Below are 23648 nucleotides of genomic sequence, written 5' to 3' on the forward strand. Positions count from 1 at the left end.
TTGGAGATATTTTAGTCTCATAACACAGAAAAGCAAGACAGCATCTGCGTGTAAAGCCAACATTCAGAAGGGTGGAAGTCGTGCTGCATTGTATCGGCATCGACAGATATCCAAATTCAGGCTATCAGAACTGAAAAAAGTGGGTCAGTGCATCTCTAATAGGAAATGACTATCGCTACTTCTTGAATTCAAGCTCAGACTGCCACAAATCTAGCACTGAGTGACTTGGACAGAAGCTCCATTCTTTAAATATGTATACAAGAAGCTGCTGTGCACTCCATTTCCACTTCACCTTCACACAGGCTCGCGTTTAACACTTACTATCACCATCAGCCATAGCAGCCATTTGGATGATTTTGCAGTGCACTCTGTGTCACCCATTTGATTTTTATGGTGATTATATCCTGTCCAGTAAATCAGTGAATGCACACAGAGAGGCCATTAAAGAAAGCTCTTCATTGAGGTGTCGTCCACTGAAGAACACTCCCATGCCTCTATCCACATCATCTCAACCTTTGAAGCTGCTAAAAGGAAAATGTGGTTTGCTCGTTGATCCGAGCTTCAACTTTTACAGGCGCGACCCTCCTCTCCCGGCAGCGCCTCGCTTGCCTCACCGCATTTTGGGGTTGAGGAAGTCTTTCCCTCAGCGTTGCACAAGCTCATTTAAACTCTAGTGCGCTAATCTAAGATGACTCATCAGGTAATTTTCAGCAACTCATTCATCATAATTTGAAAGCCCGAGCTTATTGAGCACCAGGAATCGTACTTTTGAGATGCCTGATAAGTATGGCTTGTTAAGTTTCCATCTGAAAGGCGTAATTAATTCTTGATAAGCACTCCCACTCTGCAGCTTTTGAGAGGAAGCCACCCTGGTTTTCTGTCAAGCAGAAAGGCAGAGCGAAGGGGATGGCCGTCTAAAGACGATGAATAACTGCCATGGTCATGTAGTCCAGTTTTTAAAAATCAAGGCACATTTATTCATGTATTTTCACTGTTGCTTATTGTTCCTGCTTTTGATTTGGTTCGGTAGTTGCTCTTTTGGGGTTAGGCAGCTCCATACAAAAAGAAAAAGCTAGTTAATCTCCCAATCTACCCTTTGTCCTCTTTTCGCCTACTTCCCCTTTTCTACCACTACCCCTTTTCTCCCACATTAATTCTACATCTTTTTGAATCAATAGCTGTCTTTTAATTACTAATTTGAGGGAAATAAAACTAAATCCCACCACGGTGGGAATGATAACAAAGAGACTAAAAGCACAGTAAAAAGAGGAGAGGAAAGATGGCAGAGGTTGTAGAAAAGGGAAACGATAGAGAGGGTGAGCAGAGGAATACAGAGGAGTGCAGTGCACAGACTCATCAGACAAACAATGCCAGTGCTTGCTTTCTTGCTTGATTGCATGCTGTGTTGGACAAAAAAAAAAATGTCCGAAGTTAATGGTTTTGGCAGCGTAAACTCCCACTGGGTGGGGGTGATTTCCTCTAGAGATGTGCTTGGGTCAGCGCTGTGCCCACTCTCCCTCTCTCTTTCTGTCTCTCTCACTGTGTTGAGCTGGCATAAGTTATGATTGTCCTGAGGTAAGCGCTCAAGGTCAGAGACGGGGAGAGATTACCTGCAGGCATAGGAAGCGCACTGTGCCTGCTACATGCAGAAAACCAGGCTTTGTTTTCCTTCTGTCCCATTGCCTGTCCTCTCATCTCCCTCGTCTGTCCTCTCTCCATTCACCTCGTCCTCTCTCACCTTTCTACTCTTTTCCTGCTTTCCTCTTCCACCACCTGCTTCACTTACTTTTCTGTCCTCTTGCTGTCAGTGCACTTGGTACTGGGCACGACCTCAGGGGTCCATCTGTGTGCAGCCAAGCAACAATGTACTTGGAGGCAGGAGCAAAAAACAACACGTCCATTTTTCTACAAGTTATTTTCCCTCCATGCAAACAATTACGTATACTGTGGATTACTGATTTTGAAGAATATTAACTTTTGGCATTAAGTGTGTGTACTGATGTGCCAGCACTGTTAGGGCAGTCTGATGTGCATGCACTGCACTAAGTCCCACTGTGTAAGGGGAGCCCTTATTGGCACTGAAATGCTTTGACTCAAAGGCCAGAGATTCGCTCACGCTGAATCAGAGAGGGGGAGAGATGGCATCCAGCATCAGATGCTGTATTCAGCTGTCGGTCTTGCTGCCTCTTTAACTGTGGCTTTTGCAGGAGATTTGTTTGTTGATGGCATAAAAGTCACAGAGGAAGAACTTTTTGAAATTACCTGCTGTTTGGTGTGATGAATGTGTTGATCGTCGGCTGTGTAATGTGTTCTCTCTGAGTAGCACATTTGTTTGGGGTGTCAAGCAGACAGAACTGTAGTGCAGTAAGATTCAACAGCAGTGCAAATAAATTGTAACATTACAGTGATCTGTGGAGTGTTGTGAGTCCCTCAGAACTTTATCTTCTTCTGATCTCTTTACTACAGTGGTGGTCAGCATTTAAGACTTAATTGGCAATGTATTTCACCTTGTATGCAGACTCTACCAATTGGCAGCTAGGCCTGATGCAAAGCATAACAGAGCCTCCCAATTTAGCAAAAATTCGGTGATTCAAATTTTTTGCTGATTCAATTTTTTGCTAACAATACAAAATTTTGCTAACAATACAAAAAAGGGGGGCTAAGATTCAGGAATTTACATAATGTAATCATAGATCTTCAATATGTTTTCCGTGTTTTCTTCCACAAACTTGGCCACAGAGTAGTAATGTCCACTGCCAACTTTTTTCACTGTATGACTCAGATTTCAGTCTGTCAGACGCTTCATTTCAAGACAGCTCCCATGTCTAACCTCTTATCTAACCTCTCAAACACTTCTGTGACGTAACATGCTGTTCTTAAAAAAAGTAATTGCGCAACTGTTGAAGGAAAAGAAGAAGTACATTAACAAAAACCTGAAACACTGTGGAGTAAAAGCTTCACTAGCTTCAGGGAGTCCCGCTCCTGCTCATTTATTACATAATCGTACTAATGCATTTCATTTCTATGCAGAACAAGACATCACTCAGTGTTATTCTCCATTTATGTGCATTTTTCCCTCAGAAAACCAAACACAACTGACATAACTTCTCACAAAGGCAGTGGTTTTCTCAACAAACTAAATAGAATTCCTCCAAGCATCCAATATAAAAGGTCTAGTGCACCAGATATGTTGCCCTGTGCAGGCACTATAGTCTGCTTATAGGGCACATTCTGAATGAATGGCCTGAGCTAAAATAAGCTTAATTCCAGAGTCTAATACTACAACTAAGCAATAGTAAGATCTGCTGGCACCTAAGGTACAAAACTGCATCAATGTGGATCTGCAAAATGTGCACATCAGATCCTCATTTTACTTTTAACACCGCAGGCACTGCCAAACGCCGGAAAGCAGCATGTCAGCATGTCAAGTATTTGATGTCAAGGTGACCTAGTGAAATGGAAGATCATAGAATCACGGGTGGCGAGAATAAGAAAACGTCCTGATCAAACACTGTCCTGCAGTCATAAGTGGAAATACCTGCAAAAGTAAAAAGCGAAACAAAAAGTAATTGTCTCAAAATATGCTCACTTTTAGCTTACTTTGATTTTGGTGTATATTTTACATGTGAGATCCATTTCCCGTGTGTTTTTTTTATAAGGGATGTGTGTAAGTATTTCTGCACTAGAGTGTATCCATGCGTGTGCACTCAGGGAGCATTAGACACAGGCTGATGGGAGCTGTCAGTCAAAGGAGGTGTTGGGAGATGGGGTGGGGGAAAGGTTGGAGGGCTGTCGGCTTCGATCCAACGTGTCACAGTCTGAGCGGCTGGCCGGCTGTGTCCATTTCAGCGAGGGGCAATGGTCAGATGGTGTGTGTGCGTGTGTGTGTAGTAACCAACAGCTATTGCAAAAACTGTTGAACAAAGTCTCAATGAGCCACTTTATTACTGAGATGCACTAAAGTGGATTTTCTGCTGTGGCCGTTCAATACGTGGATGTTAATTAACAGAAATCACTCTACAGTTTAGACTGAGGTGGTTTAGTTCATTTACTTTATTAAAAGGTGTTCAGGTTATGGAGGACGGGTGACTGAGAGGGATGAAGTCCTTCTTAAGGAGTCCAACATCATTATATGAGCATACTGTATTGTAACATTTAATGAATAGAGGGGAGACGTTTGGGATTATTGCCAACATTACCATTACTTTTAAAGAAGGGAAACAATACTTTATTTAGGCACTTACTGTAATGTAATGAAAAACTGGGAAATTTGCTGAACATTTCGGTATGAACTGCCACCTTGCTGGATTTAAAAGCCATAATCTGCTTAAAGCAGAAATAAATTGTGCGTGTCTGAAACATTGCTCTTCTGTAAGCAACAAAAATTTATTGTAATTTGGAAATTGCTGCAGTTTTTGTATTATTTTAATTAACTGTCTGGCTTTGCAGGTCACAATCGTTACCTTTGAGAGAGGAAAAGAAAGACATTTTGTAAGGACATGTCAACATTAGCTTCTGAGCCCCTGTGGTGTCTGGAGACTTCCATTACTGAAGTGGCCTGGGGTGTCTGTGCCTCTAAAAGCTCCATGCAGGATGCTCTCCCATCAGACTGGCTGCCTGGAGGCCACTAAGAGGTCACATTGAAATGCATGTGTGGCAAAGCAGTAACAGACAATGAAAGAAAGAAAGACAGAATTAGACTGAGAGAGAGAGAGAGAGAGAGAAAGGGAGAGAGAGGAGGAAAAAGAGGAACAACTAAAGGGCAAGAGAGAACAAGCAAGTGAGAGAGAAACCAGATGCAAGCAAGGTGCCAGAGAGGCTAATGAAAAGTCTGCACCATTTCAGCATAATGCACAGGTGCTAATCTGCAGCCCGAATGCTGTTCTCTGCTCTCTACCCGAAATGCTGGTCGAGGCATCGAGCTACAGCTGCTAATAGATAGTCGAGGACTTGTCTGTCTTTTTCAGCCCATTGCTGCTGCAAAGTACAAATGGAGACAGTCAGCAGCGTAACAATGTTGTCAAAACAGATAAAAAAAAGAAAGAAATAACTCACTGGTTGTCTGATTATTTTTCACTTTTACATCTGTTTCCATTTCCTTCTTTCTATCATCTTTATTCTTTTGTATGTTATTATGCAGTTTATACTACTTGTTGGTTTTAACACCATGAGAAGAAGCACAAGCAGCACATTAATTCCAGACATACAGTAAACAGACTGCTGTCAGCTGAATATGTTGAAATAGCAGCACATCTCTTCCAATGCATATTAATAGGACGACTGAGAAACATCGCTAGATGACTTTCTCTGTAGATACAATGTTAATATCTTAATGTTCTGCTACTATAAATGTAAAACACAGCCTATAAAATCCTCACAAAAGCTCGCCTGAAAAATGTAACACTGAAAAAATTGCCAAGTCTAACCCCATGCATTTTCATGTTTCTTGTATTTAATTCTTTTTGATGCATGTGTCCATATTGCAGTTGCGCAAACCAGCATGCTACCATGTGTTGTTGATACGGGTGTTAATTGTTTATGGGGTTATATACTTACTGCAATAACTGCGTGACACAGAGAAAGTGTAAATTGGATCACTTGGTCACAGCTGCTCATCTGCGATGACACTGTTTTTCTACCTCATAACTGCAAAAGATTGTTTTTGGTTATATTTTCAGCACAATACTTTCGACGCTAATGCGCAGTTTCAACATGACACAGACTCTTTGAAATCATATTAGTCATACATACCTATACTCTGTCACATTAATGGTAACTTGGGTAACTTTTGTGACCCAGCGCCTAGAGTACCTGTGACGGACAACTTAATGAGTACCATTTCTAATTCATTTTGACAGCAGTGGCAGCAGGCCAGTGGAGACTTCATTCATATTGAAACACCTTCTAAATACTGTGGCACCATGTCAGTGAGATAGAGAGACAGAGACACACAGAGAAAGATAGAGAGAGAGCACTTGTTTTTTTGAGGAAGTATGACTTTTATTGTCATAGGAGACCAATTTACACTCTAAGTACAGTAGAGATAATGCTGAAATAGCATAAAATAGAAAGTTCAATTAGCACAAGGTCAGTTAGTCCCTGGGGGATGATGTTGATTTACAGCTATAATATCTTACATGTATAGCAGAACATGCCATTACAAAGAGCAATAATGTGCACTTGTGCGGTCAAGTGCTGAAGCAGTCAGAAAAAACCCTTAGTGGTGATTTTGTATGTGTGTCTGCAGGATAAAAATTTCAACTGTAGCCCAGATTACAAAAAAGTTGGGACGCTATGCAAAACGTAAATAAAAATGCAATCATTTGCAAATGAACTTTGTTTCCCAACAACAGTTTTACAAACTGTTTCTGAGCCCACGTAGTAATCTCCTTTAGACAATCATGTTCACAAAGTGAACTGAGCCTTTCCAGGATGCCCCTTTCATACCCAATAATGATACTACCACCTGTATCATACTATAACCTGTTTACCTGTGGAATGTTCCAAACAGACGTTTTTCGAGCATTCCACAACTTTCCCAGTCTTTTGTTGCTCCTGTCCCAACTTGTTTGAAATATGTTGCTGCATCTAATTCAGAATTAGCAGATATTTACAAAAGCTGAAGCTGATGAGGTAAAACATTTAATATATTGTCTTTGTACTGTTTTTAATTGAGCATATGTCAAAAATGATTAGCAACTTATCACATTCTTTTTTATTTATGTTTGAAACAGCACCCAATCTTTTCTTTAATCAAGTTGTATGTACTGTATGTGTCTGTGCATGTGTGTTTACTTGTGTACACGCCTGAGTTTGTAGATTATATATATACACAAGTAAATTTTGGCGGCTGTCATCACATCTTAAGAAAAAGGTTGCTGGCTCATACAACAGGCTGTTGGGTGGCAATAATAATATGTGTGTGTGTGTGTGTGTGTGTGTGTGTGCGCGTGTGCGAACTTTTCACTAATCAGAAGCGCCTCACTGTGTGTGTATAACCACACCAGGATGTCGACCATCTTTATGGCAGCTTTTGTTCTTGAGCAGCCATGTGAGAGATTGCGGTGAGTCACTCACTCCTGTTTGCTTACGAGCCAGAACAACTTCCCCGAACAATGGCGGCTGAGCCCTTTCAGATTTTACCACCTGGGCTTTCTGATGGAAAGGCTTGTGGGACAGAAAACATGGAAACCTCAGTCAAGCATGAGAGCTGGTTTTCTACTCCATTAAACTGGTTTCATGGAGGACCAAACTGTACTATCGATTGATCTGATGGACTTGCCGTCAGCCGCTCCTAAAGCCCAACCCAACCGATCAATCCAGTAGCTATGTCCTGTATGATAAAATATTAATACATTTTCATATTAAGAACTATTTTGGCTGTTCTACTAACCAACTGAGGTTGAAGTGGTTACAAACATTTGCTTTTCTCATAGCCCAGTGACAGGTGGTTTTTGGACAGGTGGCTGAGAAGCGATGTTTGGTCAGTGCAGAGCAAGGTGTTACATTTGGCCAAAATGTTACCAAAATGATCAAAAAGACGGCGGAGGATTATCACCTCAAAAGATAGTTTAGCTGAGAAAAGATGACAGTTTTCAACACATTAAAGGTAGAGATGAGGGATGCCCTCATTGAGTGTTCGGGCCCTGATCAGCTGCTACTCATCAGACTGTGTTGTTCCACTTTATTTTAGTGAATATGGATCCATTAAAATAATTCCATATATAATAACCAGCCAATCCTTAGCATTGCCTCAAGCATCTATAGTAAAGATTAAATAAAATAAATAATTCCATAATTTAATAGTAAAAACTGAAAATCAATTTAAAGATTAAGAAAGACCTGGAAAAAGTCGGTGAACTCACTACATTAGAAGAAATTGCCTCATTGTATATTTTACAGATTTAACAGTTTTAGAAAAGAGAAACTGCTGTTTTCCTGGCTTTTCCTTGTCTGCCAAGAAAAAGAGCAATTAAAGTCCAGGTTGTGTCTGCTAAATGCTTCTGACAGCAGCCTCTCGGATTCTTTACCACCTTTACTCCCTCCGCTGGGTTAGATGTATTTACACTCCACTGTGTGTGTGCGTGTGTGTGTGTGTGTGTGTCTGACAGAGAGAGTGGGTGGAGAGACGCTGAGGTAGACTGATGGAGAGAACAAAAAGTGAGAGAACAAGCCAGAAAAAGGAGGGAGAAAGAGAGAGAATGAGGGACAAAGAGTTAATTAAATGATTAATACGCAGAGTAAAATGGAGTCTATCCAGAAAACACAAACTGCTGTCGCGCTCGCTCTTTAAAGCTCCAAATAGCTTGTTTTTCTTGTCTTTGTTTACACTTTTTAGCAAGCCTTGATTTAAGCTTTGGTCATCAAATTTGGGATCATGGATATTTCACACATTTGCACACGTTTTTGCATGCCAGATCTCACAATATGGCCCTTAATGAACGTGTATTTCTGTTCCTTAGTAGTTATTTCCATCCTTAAATGAAAGCTTCAAACTAATACCAGCTCTCCCTGATGGAAACAGGAGCACTTTGGCTAATTACGGAGGAATGTTGACCATCTACAAACTCAGTCAGAGTCGTGTTGGTCCCAAAATCTACAAATCCTGTATCAAAGTGAAGAATTGCTTTGATATTTAAGAGAATGTGATGTTAATGCGAGGGCCTGTTTGATCTGTGATGCCAGACTCGAGTGTCACATCATTTTCCAAAAACGCTCTCTCGCTCATTCCCATTAACACACACAGACACATACAAACACACACTGATCGCTCTGTCTGCCATCTCCCTCACATCTAATGGCAGCAGCTGGAGCTTTGATTTTTTTTTTCAGACTGAAGTCTTTGTAGACTCTCCATGGGAGTCCCCTCTTCTCAGGATATGTCCTTTTAAAGTAAATTTGTCTCCTTATTTGTAAGGCTCTGACTGTCAGTTTTGCATACAAAAAAATGCAGGACTGATTTTAACATAGGTGTCTGTCATTTTGAAAAATAAAGAAAAGTTTCTCTATCGAGGAAAAAACTTTAATACCAATCATCTCACAGACTGAAACTCCTCCTCATCCATCACGCATCGACTAATTGATTTATCTTTATGTTGATGTTTAATTTAGAAGGAAAAATGACCTAAAATGAAAACAGAAACCTACCAAAGTACTTACACAGCTACATAACAATGAATTAATGTCAAAAAAGAGACGATGCAATGACTGATAAGGTCTAAAACAGATCAGGCCATTACAGGCCACTATATTTTAGAGTTTGTAATTTTATAAACAAGAGTGGATTCTTTATCATCTGATTTGGTGATATTATGGCTCTCTTTTGTGATATGAATACTGGGTTTATATTTGCTCTTTGCATGCATTTCCTCGTGTCTCTCTGTATGGCACAATAACTGAGCACTACAGATTATATAACACATTCTTAGCTTCATACTGTAAATATACTCAGAGCACCATTTAAATCCTTCCCAGAAAGAAAGTATCATCCCATTACACTGTCCCCTCCTTATGGCAAACACACATACGAACTTTGCCAAAAACTTTGGAGAACCTCTTTTTCTCGCAGGCGTGGCTCAGTCTTGCTTGTCTGAGTGATTGATAGCATTGCAGCTGGTCTCATCCATTCAGCTGTACTGTATTATATACTTGATGTGGGAAGGACTGGCCTCTTCCCATTTTGTTTTCCCCTAAAACTGATATTCATTCATTCATTAGAGGACTGTTTACTGATGTGATGTGTGATGTGACTGTGCATCTGTATGTTTAGGAGTGACTCATTCAAATTCAAGATGAAATGGGGGGTTTTTTTTGCAAGATGTTTTAGAATAATACATCATATTTAATGATGCATGCAGAAGGACAGTACTGTATGTGTGTGCACGTATCTCCACGCACCTCTTTGTGACTTTGCCGAATGTGTGTGCATCTTCAGGACGGGCGTCTAACAGATAGTCTTTCCACACTCTGAGGCCATTGGCAATCAGATGTCAAGTGGCCTCAGCATTATCTGAGCCTTAGCAGACAGTTTTGAGTCAGCTCGATCAATCCACATCCACCCAGCGCAGAAAAGCACCACCTCCAGTTTATTGGAGAAGGGCCCTGAGGAAGGGAGGGAGTTCACCAACGTGGCAAAAAACTACCCTCAGTCACTGAGGACTGACTTTGAGCCAAGATGACGGTCCTTACAGGAAAGTATCTGCCAGTAAAAAACCCAGCAGACCCAAAAGAAAATGCCCCAGTCACCTCGCGGATGTGTGAAATTGTAGCTTACTTATTTCAGATCAGTAACATGTTGAAGGACTTGAGAGGGGCAGCGAAGAAGATCTGAACTTGCAGATGTAGGACGTTGTGCTGCACACAGAGCAACGCTTTAGGCGAGCCAGGAAATGTTGGCTGCTGCAGTTTTTTAAATATTATTTTTGCATAAATTAGTTTCTTGCGGGAGAGAAACTAATTAGCTCATCGTTTAGAAGGGGGGTTGTGGTCCCAGTGGGACGCTCAGCATGTAAAATCAATGATGATTTGTGCAACAGCTTCTCAAATGGCAATGCAGTGGGCCACATGCTGATATATGCTTGCTGTGCATGACAGTGCTTAATAGATTGATGAATAGACAGATGACCACAAGTAGCATTACCACTCATAGCATCCCTCAAACACCAATAGAGGACTGAGGCATATGCAAGCAAATACTACATACAGTACACACTAAAAACAATGCAAAAAAAATGCCAGAAAACCTTCATTCATGAGTGGTGCCACTTAACCTGATGGAGACATCTAAGCAGACAGATCAGTTTTCCCTGGCAAATCTCTAGACTACGCAGTGACATCAGGAATATTTAATTGCTGTAATGGTTTGCTTTAACGAAATGGCAACATGCAGACTATGTTGCCGAGTGGATACAGGTATACAGCTAAAATGAAAGATTCTCACGCTGCCAATGTTGATGACAGAGAAGACAAACAAAATGCTCAATGACACTGTGCACATCACTTCATGTAATGTAAAAAAAAAAAAAAAGAAAGGTCAGGATAATCTGTTTGCTGATCACTAATGTAATCACAGATTATGCCGACTGTCCTCATTTGCTTTTTCGCTCCAGAAATCAGAAAGTAACAAGAACACCAGGAACTATGATGATGAATGTGTCGAGTATACATTTTTAAACATGTAGATGATGTATCTGATGCCTTTTCAGTAAACAACATGGAATATTTTGGTGCCACATGTACAGTTTTGTTAATATATCCTCTTAATTTGCGTTTCTGAAATCATTATTATTAATAAGAATGTCAGGTATATTACTGCTAATACACGTCGGCCTGAAAACCTTACTTTGTAGTTCTTAAACTTAAAAAAAAACAAAAAAAAAGAGTCCCTGCAGGCCAAAACACTGAAATAAAAACATTCACTGCAAGGATTAAGAGAGAGGGAAGGAAAAACAATACAGAAGAAAGCGACAGAAGTAAAAGAGACATAAAAAAAGGAGATTTTACATAGTTTACTAAGTCTACATCCTGTCAAACACTGTGTTACCTGCCTCACCTGTCTCCGCAATATCATAGCCACTTGTACCAGCCTGTTAGCCTTGAAGACAGGATAATGAGCATTGCCTCAGGCATGACTCAGCCAATATGTAGGCGCTTTGTGTCTGCAATGTGAAAGAGTGGGATGAGTGTTTCTCTTCTGCTTGTTCTAAGTCCTACAGAGCAGAGCAGCATCTAGACTCTGGAAGGCTCCTGAGGTTGTGCTTTTCCGAGATTGTGGGGTTGAAACACTGATGGGTGATTTTGTTGAACCGCTTGTTCATGCCAAACCTTTTGTACTGAGGTCTTTCACGTTGTCTTCTAAAGGCTGATTTGCCTGAGGAGCACGAGGCTGACATGAGTTCAATTTGCACTTGTCATCTTTTTTTATTGCTGACAGGTAAAAGTGTATCTTCATCGTTGCGTTGAAAGTTAGAAAACAACCCTCTGCTCAGTTAGACAACACACGTCCTTCCAGTATGGCTTCCCCTGTCTAAAAATAAGACAGGTTATCTTTGAGAATCCTTCTTGCACTGTTTTATGGTAAATATGTGACTTTTAATTGAGGCTTTCCTGTTACTTTTTGCTTCTTCCTCCCTTCCTCTCACCATCCTTTTCCCCTTCTCACCTCTTACTTCCCTCTTCTTTCTCTTTTCCTACAACTTCCACATCTCCATATTTACCGTCCCTTCAAACCTCCCTCTGTGCTGACTACGTCTTTCCTTATGTCTCATTCTTTCCACCACCGCTGTTATTGTCACTTCCATTTCTGATTCCTTCTCCCCTTCCATTCTCATCTACATCTTTCTCTTCCTTCATCCCCCTTATATGCATCTACCCATCTCCATTTCATCCTCTTTTCCAAATCTCCCTCCTATCTCATTGCCACTAACTGGCATCCCTCTGGCATTCTCACTCTTCACTCCTGACCACCTCCCCCTGCAGGTACTCCTTCCAGGATGAGGAGGACATGTTTATGGTGGTGGACCTGCTCTTGGGAGGAGACCTGCGCTATCACCTCCAGCAGAACGTCCACTTCTCGGAGAGCACTGTCAAACTCTACATCTGTGAATTAGCCCTGGCCCTGGGATACCTACGCAGCAAGCGCATCATACACAGGTTCCAAGTTTTCTCTCAATTTTCTTCCTCTGAACCCTTTTTTGTGGTCCATTATATTGTCATTTCTTTAATAACCTTTAATAATGCAGAGAATGTTTTGCTGCCGCCTCCATCTACACAAATAACATGAGAGAAATAGTATTTGAATGGTTGCTCCATTGTTTCTCTCCCTGATAGACTACATGTTCCCCTTCTGTCTCTCTTCCTTGCTTTTCACCATGAGCACTGAGCACCCTGGTGTTCTTTTCTCCTTGGCTGTCCACTTCCATATTATGTTCTAATATGACTGCTCCTCCGCTGTGCAGAAAGGTCAAGCTGTCTTGACATGAGGGTCGCACCTGACACAACAGTTTACCCTGAACTGCAGACTATGGTCATCATGAAGTGCACCAGTTCTGTCTACGCTGCTGTGTCGATGCCTCATTTAATTTATAAAACGCAGGTTAAGTGCTTTTTAGGCAGAAAAGAGCTGCAGCTATGGCAGAGCCACAGACTCGCATGGCCAAGAAAGACATGGCTGAAGCCCAGTATTATTATTTTAAGTCGTTGAAGTCGTGATGCTGCCAAAATATGTTTAATACACTGAGTGAGGGAAAAGTTCAAAACTGTCTTTTTCCTGAGTCACTAAGCCATTGAGATTTCCTTACTGGAAACACTCACCAAATCTACCTCATTCCTATGTGGACAATGATACAGGAAGATACACAGTTAGAGCAACCCTGTCTCACACAAAACATTTGCTAATTTGCTTTGCCAAATATCCTTTGGAGGAAACTTTTTTTCTTTCAATCCTGCAAGTGTGTTATTGTTAAACTGCACACTAGTCATATAGTGGTCAGCATATAGCGCAGGTCCAGAAATTGTGTCTAGCATCCCATGTGTGGTAATTTCGGAGATTCTAGATTTATTTACCTCAGTGGCAGAGAGAACAAGGTCTTTATTTGAAACAGGCTTATAAAATAAATGAACTCCCGTGTTCATTAATTTTTTCACATTAAAACTCTTCCAGCTGTCTTTTTATAGGTGAGCTTTTGGTGAGTGTAACAGAACTCTGTTAATGTATTGACGGAAAATTACATTAGAAGTTAGCATGTGAGCTGCTTAAGTAGCAGGTGACTTTTTATTAGCGTTTTATTAGTATTTCTTCGTACTGCCCATGGCTACTATTTAAATTAAGGCTTTTATGTGAAAAATTACACTAGTTTTAGGCCACTAAACCACTTGGTAAGTTTAGGGAATGATTGTGGTTTTGGTTAAGTATTAAAAAATCAACACTTTGTAACTCACTCTGAGATATAGTTGACTTCTTCAAAATTTAGCCAAGACAATGGCTTTTCCTTTACATTAATCAAGTGCTTTGGTTAAGGTAAAATAACCATAAAAATGCTTTAGATACCAGAGCAAGTCCCATAGAAGAACAAACAAATCATATACACTGATGGATACTACTTTTAGGCAGGCTCAAAATGCATATTTGCCCATGTTGATAAAAACTAGTATCTGGGTGGAACTATTTTTTGAGTTATGTTTGCAAATTCGTTGAATATGAACATCATTTACATCAGGACTTTAGATGAAGAAACAATACAGAAACACATTCTTAGACTACTGCAGGCTACCCACGCACAACTTAATGTATACTTTTAGCTTTTTTATGACTCTTACATACACACATACAGTGCTGTATGTGCATACATTTCGGGCAAGTAGCACTTTGCTCCAATATCTGAGACACTGTGATGTCCATATTCCATCCACTGCTTGCATTTACTCCTCCACTCTGGCGACCGCAATAAACATAGAAAAAGAGGCTTTCTCAGATCATGACTAATAGGAAACATCACTGCAACAGAGGACATTCATTTATCAACACCCCCAGATAACAAATTACGCCGTTTAACGTAAAGCAGACTACTTGCTCTTGTCCACGCTCTTAAACCTCCACAGGAAAGAGAGAGAGGGTAATAAATGGGATGGATTATTAATTTTCTTATTCATTCAGGCCATTGAGGGATATGAATATTTAAATCATGTTTTCTATTTCAGTGCTGGAGAGGACAGACTTGCCACTTGATGTGCAGGTGTTGGGGGTGTTTGTTTAGACGGAATCAACATCTTTTCAATCTGCATTCATTAGCTTCAAATAGGAAGAGGAGCTGAAAGTAACTCTCAGCTCATCTCTATGGAAATTGAATATATAATTTCCTCCCTCAGATGTGGACGTGATGACTTTGGTACAGCAAGTGAATCAACTTAAAGCCTTCAGCATGTGTTTGTGTGTATGCAGTATGCACCTGTGTATACATTTGTGTGTGAATGCCGGATGTACACATTCTCCTTCCGTTGGTCTTTGATGATAATTAGGAGAGTAATGATGATAATGACATTAATCACATGCAACATGATGGCACACTAATTATGTTATTTCCAAGTTTGATCACGACTGTGACAGAATATGCTTGGCAGCAGTTAGGTTCACTATGACCTCCACATTTGTTAATCTGAGCTTTATTTATCTAAGAGGTCTCATTGCGATAAAGATCTCCTTTGAGAGACCTGAGAACAAATGTACATACAGTAAAAGTTCACAATAAGAAAATTCAACCTCTACACACACAAACAAATTAATTGAGACAAAACAAATATCATTAAAAAATCTTAAGTGGAACTCCTTCAAATGGTGTCTCCAATTGTATTTTTGTCACAGGTCATTACTATCAGGAGTACCAGAAACACATACTAAGAACTTAAAAGTTAGCATTTTAAAGGTAACATATTCTGTGATCTGGAGTCATAGTCATTCGCCTTTAACTCAACTATGGATGTTTAAAACCTTGATCGATACCATGGCCTTAAATAAAAACAAAGGTATGCTAATGCCTTCTAGATGTCAGTGAAGACCATCTAAACTTTTCATACAGCAAGAATGTATGAAAGTCTATGAATCTATGGATCCCACCTGAGTTCGGGCAGAAGTGGAGTGACTACTGACAAATAAAAGTTATTTTTACAACTCGGAAAAAATTTAAATTTGATATACCTGAGGTGTTGTGTGGACAAGGTCAGGGTAAAGATCTTGGAGGGAGGTCTGTCTCCATCTGTAACTATACTGGGATCCATAATAACATGATAACAGTAGCAACCACAACAAGAGACATCTCAGTCTTTAGCATTCCTAATTATTTTCAATAATGAGCTCTTGCACTCCATGGCAAACATGATACATCTCAAGGGAGCAGGGACTGAACAGCAATGAGGTTAACAACACCAGCTCATCTCTCAGAGCCTGGATGGAAAATCAACGGCAGGGCAGCGTCATCATGATATGACGCAAGGTGGAAGTTAATTTAATTCCTCTGTGCTATTAAGTGGAAATGGATTTTACCATCCAAAAGTAGAGAAAATGTTGGTTTTGGTGCCTTATAAAACTTGCCTACTAATTACTTGTATGTTAATGTTGATGTTAAAGTTATACACCAAGGTAATTTAAGAGTTGAATGATAATTGCTTACTTACTGTTATGACAACACCCCAAAGACATTGCTAAGACCCGGGAACACTGGAGCATCCCAACAATGAAGTGAAACGGGGCAACACAGGCGGTCAGGCGATCAAACAAATTATAAACAAACCAACACTTCAGATTAAGTCAGATTAAACTACTTTTTTTGGAGAAAGAGCACCTGTAATGTGATCGGTAATCACTGACTTCACAAGAAAACTGGCTGCAGTCGGCACAGTAGGCCAGAATTGAAGCAGGGAGTCGCTCTGTAAACTGTGATGGATGTTTAGGTAAGATTGGGTGAGTTAATTTAAACACAAGATACTTGTGCTCAAAAAGAGGATTCATTCTCAGTGAAGAACCTTGGAGCTCTAATCTGCCTCTATACCTGCCAAAGAGCAGTGATTCCTAACACGTCTCTGGGGGTCATCAGGTGGAAACCTCCCTTCAACAGTGTTTCGCCTACTTAGTCCCACTACACCTCCAGGAGGTTAGGCAGTGAACTCCGGCGTCCCAGAGTCAACCCCCCTAGTGCCAGTTCACACTGCTCCTACACAATCCAAACAGCACCGCCACGTTCAACTGACCCAGAGATGCTCCAGGTAGTGGCCAGTACCGATGCTACCATTTAACTATTGCTAATGCTAATGCTAACCGCTAGGAAGAACAGAAGAAGACAATACAGTTCCGATGCTACCATTTAGCTAATGTTACGTGCTAACCGCTACCTGCTAAGAGGAACAGAAGAAGACAATAAAGCTAGATTCACCTATACTGTTAATGTTAATTGCTAGCTACCAATACTAACTGCTAAGATACTATCATACTCTCACCGCTTTAGCTATTGTTAGCTGCTACAATGCTACCACAGGCCTAGATGCCACATGTAACTGCCGATTGCCACACTACCATCATCTACCCCTGCCTCTCACCAACTGCACCAAGAAAAAGCGGGGTGGGAATACAAACCCTGGTTCGGGTAGGGGATAGAAAATAAAGAGGTAGAGTCAAAAGATGGAAGTAGGGATTGGATACAGACCCTTGTTCGGGTAGGGGGTGGAAAATTTAGAGGGTGCTGGAGGTGGAGGCCTAAACCACAGACTAGATTTAACAGCCTCTTCTAACATTTCCTTCAAGAAGCAGCAAACCCTACCATTTCCTTCAAAAAGCAAACAGAGCAGGAAAACAAACCCTAACATTTCCTTCAAGAAGCAAACAAAACAGGAAAACAACCAAAAAGATCAAAAAACAAGCCAACTCTGTATCTTACCACGCAAACTCACCTGAACAGGCCGCATGGTCCCAAAGAGAGACTCTAGCTGGCCACACCCCCACCTTATCTAAACTTCCTGGTTCTCTTCCTATTGGCAGAGCGAGAAGATGGGGCGGGGAAAGCAGAGCAGAGGAGAGGTGTCTTGTTAAGACTTTAACCTCTTCTCTTGCCGGGTTAGGCATGCATGTCCTCTGCCCCCCCCCCCCCCCCCCCAATGGTCCCTATTTCACCCCCCAACTACTATTATTTCTCCTGATCCATATCCACTGACTAGACCTAGCAGCCTCATCTGACATCTCCCTCACTGTCTTCCTTAAATTTTGCCCATGCACTCCCAGCTCCCTCAACAGTGAAACAGCTGACCCTGCAACAAAACCTCTACACCCCACTTCAACCGGACAGACCCTGGTCTTCCATCCCCTCTGCTCAGATTCTGTCTTTAAATCTGCATACTTAGTCTTCTTCCTTTCATAAGCTGCCTCCACTGAATTTTCCCAAGGGACTGTTAACTCAATAAAATACACAGTCTTTTTACTCATGGACCATAAGACAATGTCCGGCCTCAGATTACTATAAACTATTTCCTGGGGCACAACTACCTTTCCTCCCAAGTCGACCTGCATTTGCCAATCATCAGCCCCTACCAGGCAGCCACCTACCTGCTTTCTCCCTGACTTAGCAGCTCTATTTTTCTCCCCCTCTCGAACAAACTGCACATCTAACCTCTCCTTTCTAGAACTTCCAGTATTCACCTGCTTCCTTCTCTCCTCAATGCCTGCGGCTAAGCTTCTCAGCACCTGATTATGCCGCCATGTATACCGGCCTTGTGATAAGCTAATTCTACAACCTGACAAAATGTGCTTTAAACTTGCTGTACCTGAGCAGAGTGGGCACGATTGATCGCCCTGTACCCAGAGACTTAGGTTCTGCGGGGTTGGCAACACATCGTATGTCGCCCCTATCAGAAATTTAATACGGCCTTCCTCCATATTCCACAGGTCCCTCCAACTAAGTTTCCTCTTCTCAACACCTTCCCAATTCAACCATTGTCCCTGTTTGGCTTGACCAACTGCTTTTGCCCCCCTTAACAACTCCTCCTGCCTACGCACCTGTTCCACTACAAGCTTTCTTTTCTCCTTTAGACCTGCTTTATTCCACACTGGTTTGCCTGGGCCAAGCCCCAAGCCTCCCCGGCCAAATTGAACATTTCCTACTATTTCTGCATGCCTAAGAGCTGCCTCTGCCTCCTGCACTGCTGCCCTTGGGTTCCATTTCCTCCCCCCAGAAGGATTCGGAACCACATTGCTAACTAACATGTCCTTACTCCCAGATAATAAAAGTTCTGTCCTAACCTTAGTGCATTTAAACTCCTCTGTTAGACTGGATACTGGCAGCTGAAGCATTCCTTTCCCATACAAAGCTACATTGCTTAAGCACCTGGGAGCACCCAACCATTTTCTAATATAAGAGCTAACTAGCCTTTCCATTCTCTCTGCTACAGATAATGGGACTTCATATACTGACATTGGCCACATTAACCTAGGATACAAGCCAAACTGCAAGCACCACAACCTCAGTTTTCCTGGGAGCCCTGATTTATCTATTCTCTCCAGCCCTTCTGCAACATCCTTTCTAAATTGCACAACCTGTTCAACATCATTCAGGTCCACATTGTACCACCGTCCTAGACTCTTAACTGATTTCTCCCTAATTGTTGGGATTTCCTCACCATCTATAGCGAACTTTCTATCACTTACTTTCCCTCTGTATATTGAAATACTCCTTGACTTACTAGGCTTAATCTTCATACTAGCCCACTTGAGATTCTGATTGACTTTATCTAACAACCTCCTTGTACATGGCACTGTTGAAGTTAGCAGTGTCATATCATCCATATAAGCCCTAATTGGTGGAAGACGCATTCCATTCTGCCGTCTCTCTCCACCTACGACCCACTTGGAAGCCCTAATAATTACCTCCATAGCCATTGTGAAAGCTAGCGGGGACACTGTACATCCTGCCATAATACCAACCTCCAATCTTTGCCAGCCTGTTGTGAGCTCTGCGATACTTGCACACAGTCTGATGTCTTGGAAATATGCTTTCACCAAGTTAACAACTATCTCCGGCACTTTAAAGTAGTCAAAGGAACTCCAAATAAGGTTATGTGGCACTGACCCAAACGCATTAGCCAGATCTAAAAATACAACATTCAAGTCTCTTTTCTCCCTCTTAGCTGTCTGAATCTGATGCCAAATCATGCTAGTATGCTCTAAGCATCCCGCAAATCCTGGTATCCCTGCTTTTTGCACTGTCGTATCTATCATACCATTCCTTTCTAAGTATTTAGCCAGCCTCTGTGCTACGATACTAAAGAAAATCTTTCCCTCAACATTTAGGAGAGAAATCATCCGAAACTGGCTAAGGTCCGATGACTCCTTCTCCTTAGGGATGAAGACACCTCCTGCCCTGCGCCATGCTCTTGGAATACTTTGTTTCTCCCAAACTATTCTCAGGTATCTCCATAGTGTCCTTAAGATGCCAGGTGCACTCTTATAGACACGGTAGGGGACTCCATTAGGCCCTGGGGCCGAAGAAGCCTTTGCACGCCTAACCACCTCCACCACTTCTCTCCACCTAGGTGGGCTCACATCCATCTCCTGCTCCACTTCCCCTAATGGTGGCATGTCAGGTGGAAGACCTATGTTCCTATTCTCCTTTGAATCTGAATACGTCGACTTCAAATACTGTTCAATCTCTGATTTCGTTGCCTTAAGTTGCCCTCCTTTTTCTTGATTAAACAAGCCTTTCACAAAATTAAAGGGGTTCCTAAAAAATGCTGACCTTGCACGTTCCTTCTTCTTTCTCTTCTCCCTAAGGTGTTCTGCCCTTCTGAGTACTGCTAACCTGCTTCTCAGTTCCTCCTGCAACACCTTAATGCCCTCCCTTTCTTCTTCTGTCGCCTTCCTCCACTGCTTTCTTAACTGCCTCCTTTCCTTTACTAACTTCTCTATTTCTCTTTGCCGCCTAGACTTGCCGACCTGCACCCTCTCGCCTTTCCTTTTGACAAGCACGCCAAATCTCTCTCGACCATAGGAGTAGATCACATCTCCAATTTTATCCAATTTCTCCACTACATCTCCTCTAAGCCTGCTTAATATGACTGATAAATCTCTATCAACTGCCTCCCACTCTTTGCTATCATTAGCCCTCGGCCACCTAACTCTAGCTTTCTGCTCCATGCTTCTCTCCTTGGCTGGCCTGTTGACCTCAACACCAACTGCATCCCCTCTCCATACCTCCTCCTCTCCAGGGATAGTGTTACTGATATCCTGCGAACTGTGGGTTTCTACCTGTCGCTGGACTTCATCCGACTGATTCGACTGACTTCTCAAGAAATACTGGTCGATGCGGCCACTCTGCCCTTCCACCGCTAAACACTTCCTCCTTCCCTGATGGGTTCTAAGGCCTCGGATTGATGTTATTTTCTGCCAGCCACATGGGCAAACTTGAAGCTTCTTATCCTCTGCTGCACAACTTTTGCTCTCCTTAGTTGCCTTCCCTGTCACCTGAGTACTGCTACCTCTGGTCCTAAGAGATGGGTCCGTGCCCCCATCCCTCACTGAGTCATGTATCCAAGGCATAGTCATATCCGTTATCCTGTTCGTTACCATGCAATCCACCTGTGAGTCATCTTCCACCCCTGCTCTCGCTGACTCTTGGGGTATTTTCCTTATATTGGTTGTAGCTAAGTCTGGTTGTAGCAAGGTTAAGGCTTGCCACTGCTGCCATGGGTTGCTAGCCCAAACCAGCACCTGTGGGGTCTTTTCCCTCCTGTCAGCTGTCTTTCCAAGCAGTCACATGGTCTTTCCCTTGTTGTCAGCTGCTCTATTCACAACAGTCACTAGCCAAGCTAGTTGTGAGTTAATTTAAACACAAGATACTTGTGCTCAAAAAGAGGATTCATTCTCAGTGAAGAACCTTGGAGCTCTAATCTGCCTCTATACCTGCCAAAGAGCAGTGATTCCTAACACGTCTCTGGGGGTCATCAGGTGGAAACCTCCCTTCAACAGTGTTTCGCCTACTTAGTCCCACTACACCTCCAGGAGGTTAGGCAGTGAACTCCGGCGTCCCAGAGTCACCCCCCCTAGTGCCAGTTCACACTGCTCCTACACAATCCAAACAGCACCGCCACGTTCAACTGACCCAGAGATGCTCCAGGTAGTGGCCAGTACCGATGCTACCATTTAACTATTGCTAATGCTAATGCTAACCGCTAGGAAGAACAGAAGAAGACAATACAGTTCCGATGCTACCATTTAGCTAATGTAATGAGATTTTGTATTAATTTGCCTTTGCTTTCTCTCTCAAAAAAGTTTGGCTAACCTAGGGGGTCAGCTTAAAACTGTCACAGACTAATTGTTTTAGACTTAGACTAGAGATCTCAGCAATTAGCTTTACGCAATTAGCAATTAACGTCACGCAATTATCGATTGAAATGATGGCCAAAACTATGTAAATAAGGCCCAGTGCTTTAAATCAATGTTTTCCTGAGAATTATAATAAAAAATACTTCACTATAAGTGTAGAATTTAAAAATCGAACCCATGTTTTCAGAAACACATAAATTCATCACATCCACCACGTGTCATACTACTTACAGTCTTTTTCTAGTCTTGTCCAAATACTACTTATTTTGGTGAATGCAACGCTAACAACACGACTATCCTCACGTGTGTCATATATCCGGTTCAACCTAACTCAGGGGTTGGTTACCCTGTGTTTTTAACCCTAAGATCTCTGAGGAGTTTGAATTATTAACAACAGAATGAGTCACAATTAGACGACATCTTCAGAGACTTCATGAGTCCCTCCAAACAAGTGGAAAGATAAATGGCAAGCCTGTGACGGAGGAAGGCGTAGTATGTATGTGTGTCTGCGTACTACCTGCGTATCTACTTCACCACAGCCTCTTTGACAGCAACAACAATAATCTCTGGCTGAATCCTCAGGTGCATTTCTGTTGCCTCCTGGAATCCTCATAATGGAAAGACTTGCATGATGTCAGCCACCACATGCTCTTAACGAGTCAATATGTCTCAGTGTTTCATTCGGAAACACACTGGCCATTAAAGTGGTTAAGAGACTAATTGTTTGCTTCTTATCAAACTGACAGGGATGGATGTGCTGCAGGCAGACCTCAGTTTACAGTTAAAATGGACGATGCAGTACACTGGTTCGCTCGATGTGTTGCATGAAGTTCAAACAGTCTCAGTAATTAAAACAATGTGTTGAAAATATACTAAAACCGAGAATTTAACACACAAGAAGATTGTATTACTTGGTTGCTATTGCACAGTGTGCTCTTTTCTTAATTATTTTATAGAGAGTACAGCAGCTTTGAGCCATGCATTTTGTCATTTAAATCTGTTTAAAGGGGAATAACAGTCATTTCAAAGGACCAGACAATTTAGGGGGATCTATTGGAAGAATATGTCAGAAAAGGAACATTATATTCATACTTATGTTTTCATTAGTGTATAATCACGTGAATCACTAAATCCTTCACAGTGGTGCCTAAAGAATGAACATTTCTCTTATAATGTGTTGACAGGTGGCCATGTGACTTTGGTCCATTGAAGCATTTGTTGAATTTTAAAGACAGTCAACAAATACCATGTAAAGACTAAAACTATAATAATAAATATTGTCTGTGTAGCAGAATTTTATTCACAGTATTTTATTGTTCTGTGGCTGAACAGTTGTCAAGAAACTGTTAAAAACACATCGAGTTCTGTCATGACCAAGAACATGGGGATTGTAGTATATCTAGATTCAACCCCACATGCACCACAGTGCTGTAAATACTCACTAGAGCTCCAAATATGTTAACTCATAATTGAGAATAGTCGCCAACAAATGATCTATTTACTGCCGTTTGTAAAATTTGCTGAAAAGTAGAGCGCCCAGCTGCCGTTGGAACAAGTGGACGACAAACAGGCAACGAAGGTTAGAAATTAATGCAAGGTGGACTAACACATTGTCGCTTTTTGTCGATTTATTCAGATTCCTTCCAGATTTCTTGCCAAATGAACTAAAGCATACTGAGAGCCAGCTGTTTCAGCAACAAACCTATTTCAGCCAAAAAGGATTCTCTTTTGCAACCTCCTGCCTCACTGTCTCTGTCTCCTTCTCTCTCTCTCTCTCTCACACACACACACA

At 41.7% G+C, this 23648-nt stretch overlaps 1 protein-coding gene across 1 annotated transcript in view; it reads left to right on the forward strand.

Annotated features, from left to right (window-relative positions):
- Window positions 1-23648, forward strand: part of stk32a (serine/threonine kinase 32A) — a 64195-nt gene that overhangs the window by 7495 nt on the left and 33052 nt on the right. The window contains exon 4 of the mRNA XM_041952532.1: window positions 12478-12651. Coding sequence (XP_041808466.1) covers window positions 12478-12651 — 174 coding nt within the window. The remainder of the gene's footprint in view (window positions 1-12477; window positions 12652-23648) is intronic.

This window comes from Chelmon rostratus, chromosome 14 (genome assembly GCF_017976325.1).
Source record: "Chelmon rostratus isolate fCheRos1 chromosome 14, fCheRos1.pri, whole genome shotgun sequence".
Taxonomy (NCBI): Eukaryota; Metazoa; Chordata; class Actinopteri; order Chaetodontiformes; family Chaetodontidae; genus Chelmon; species Chelmon rostratus.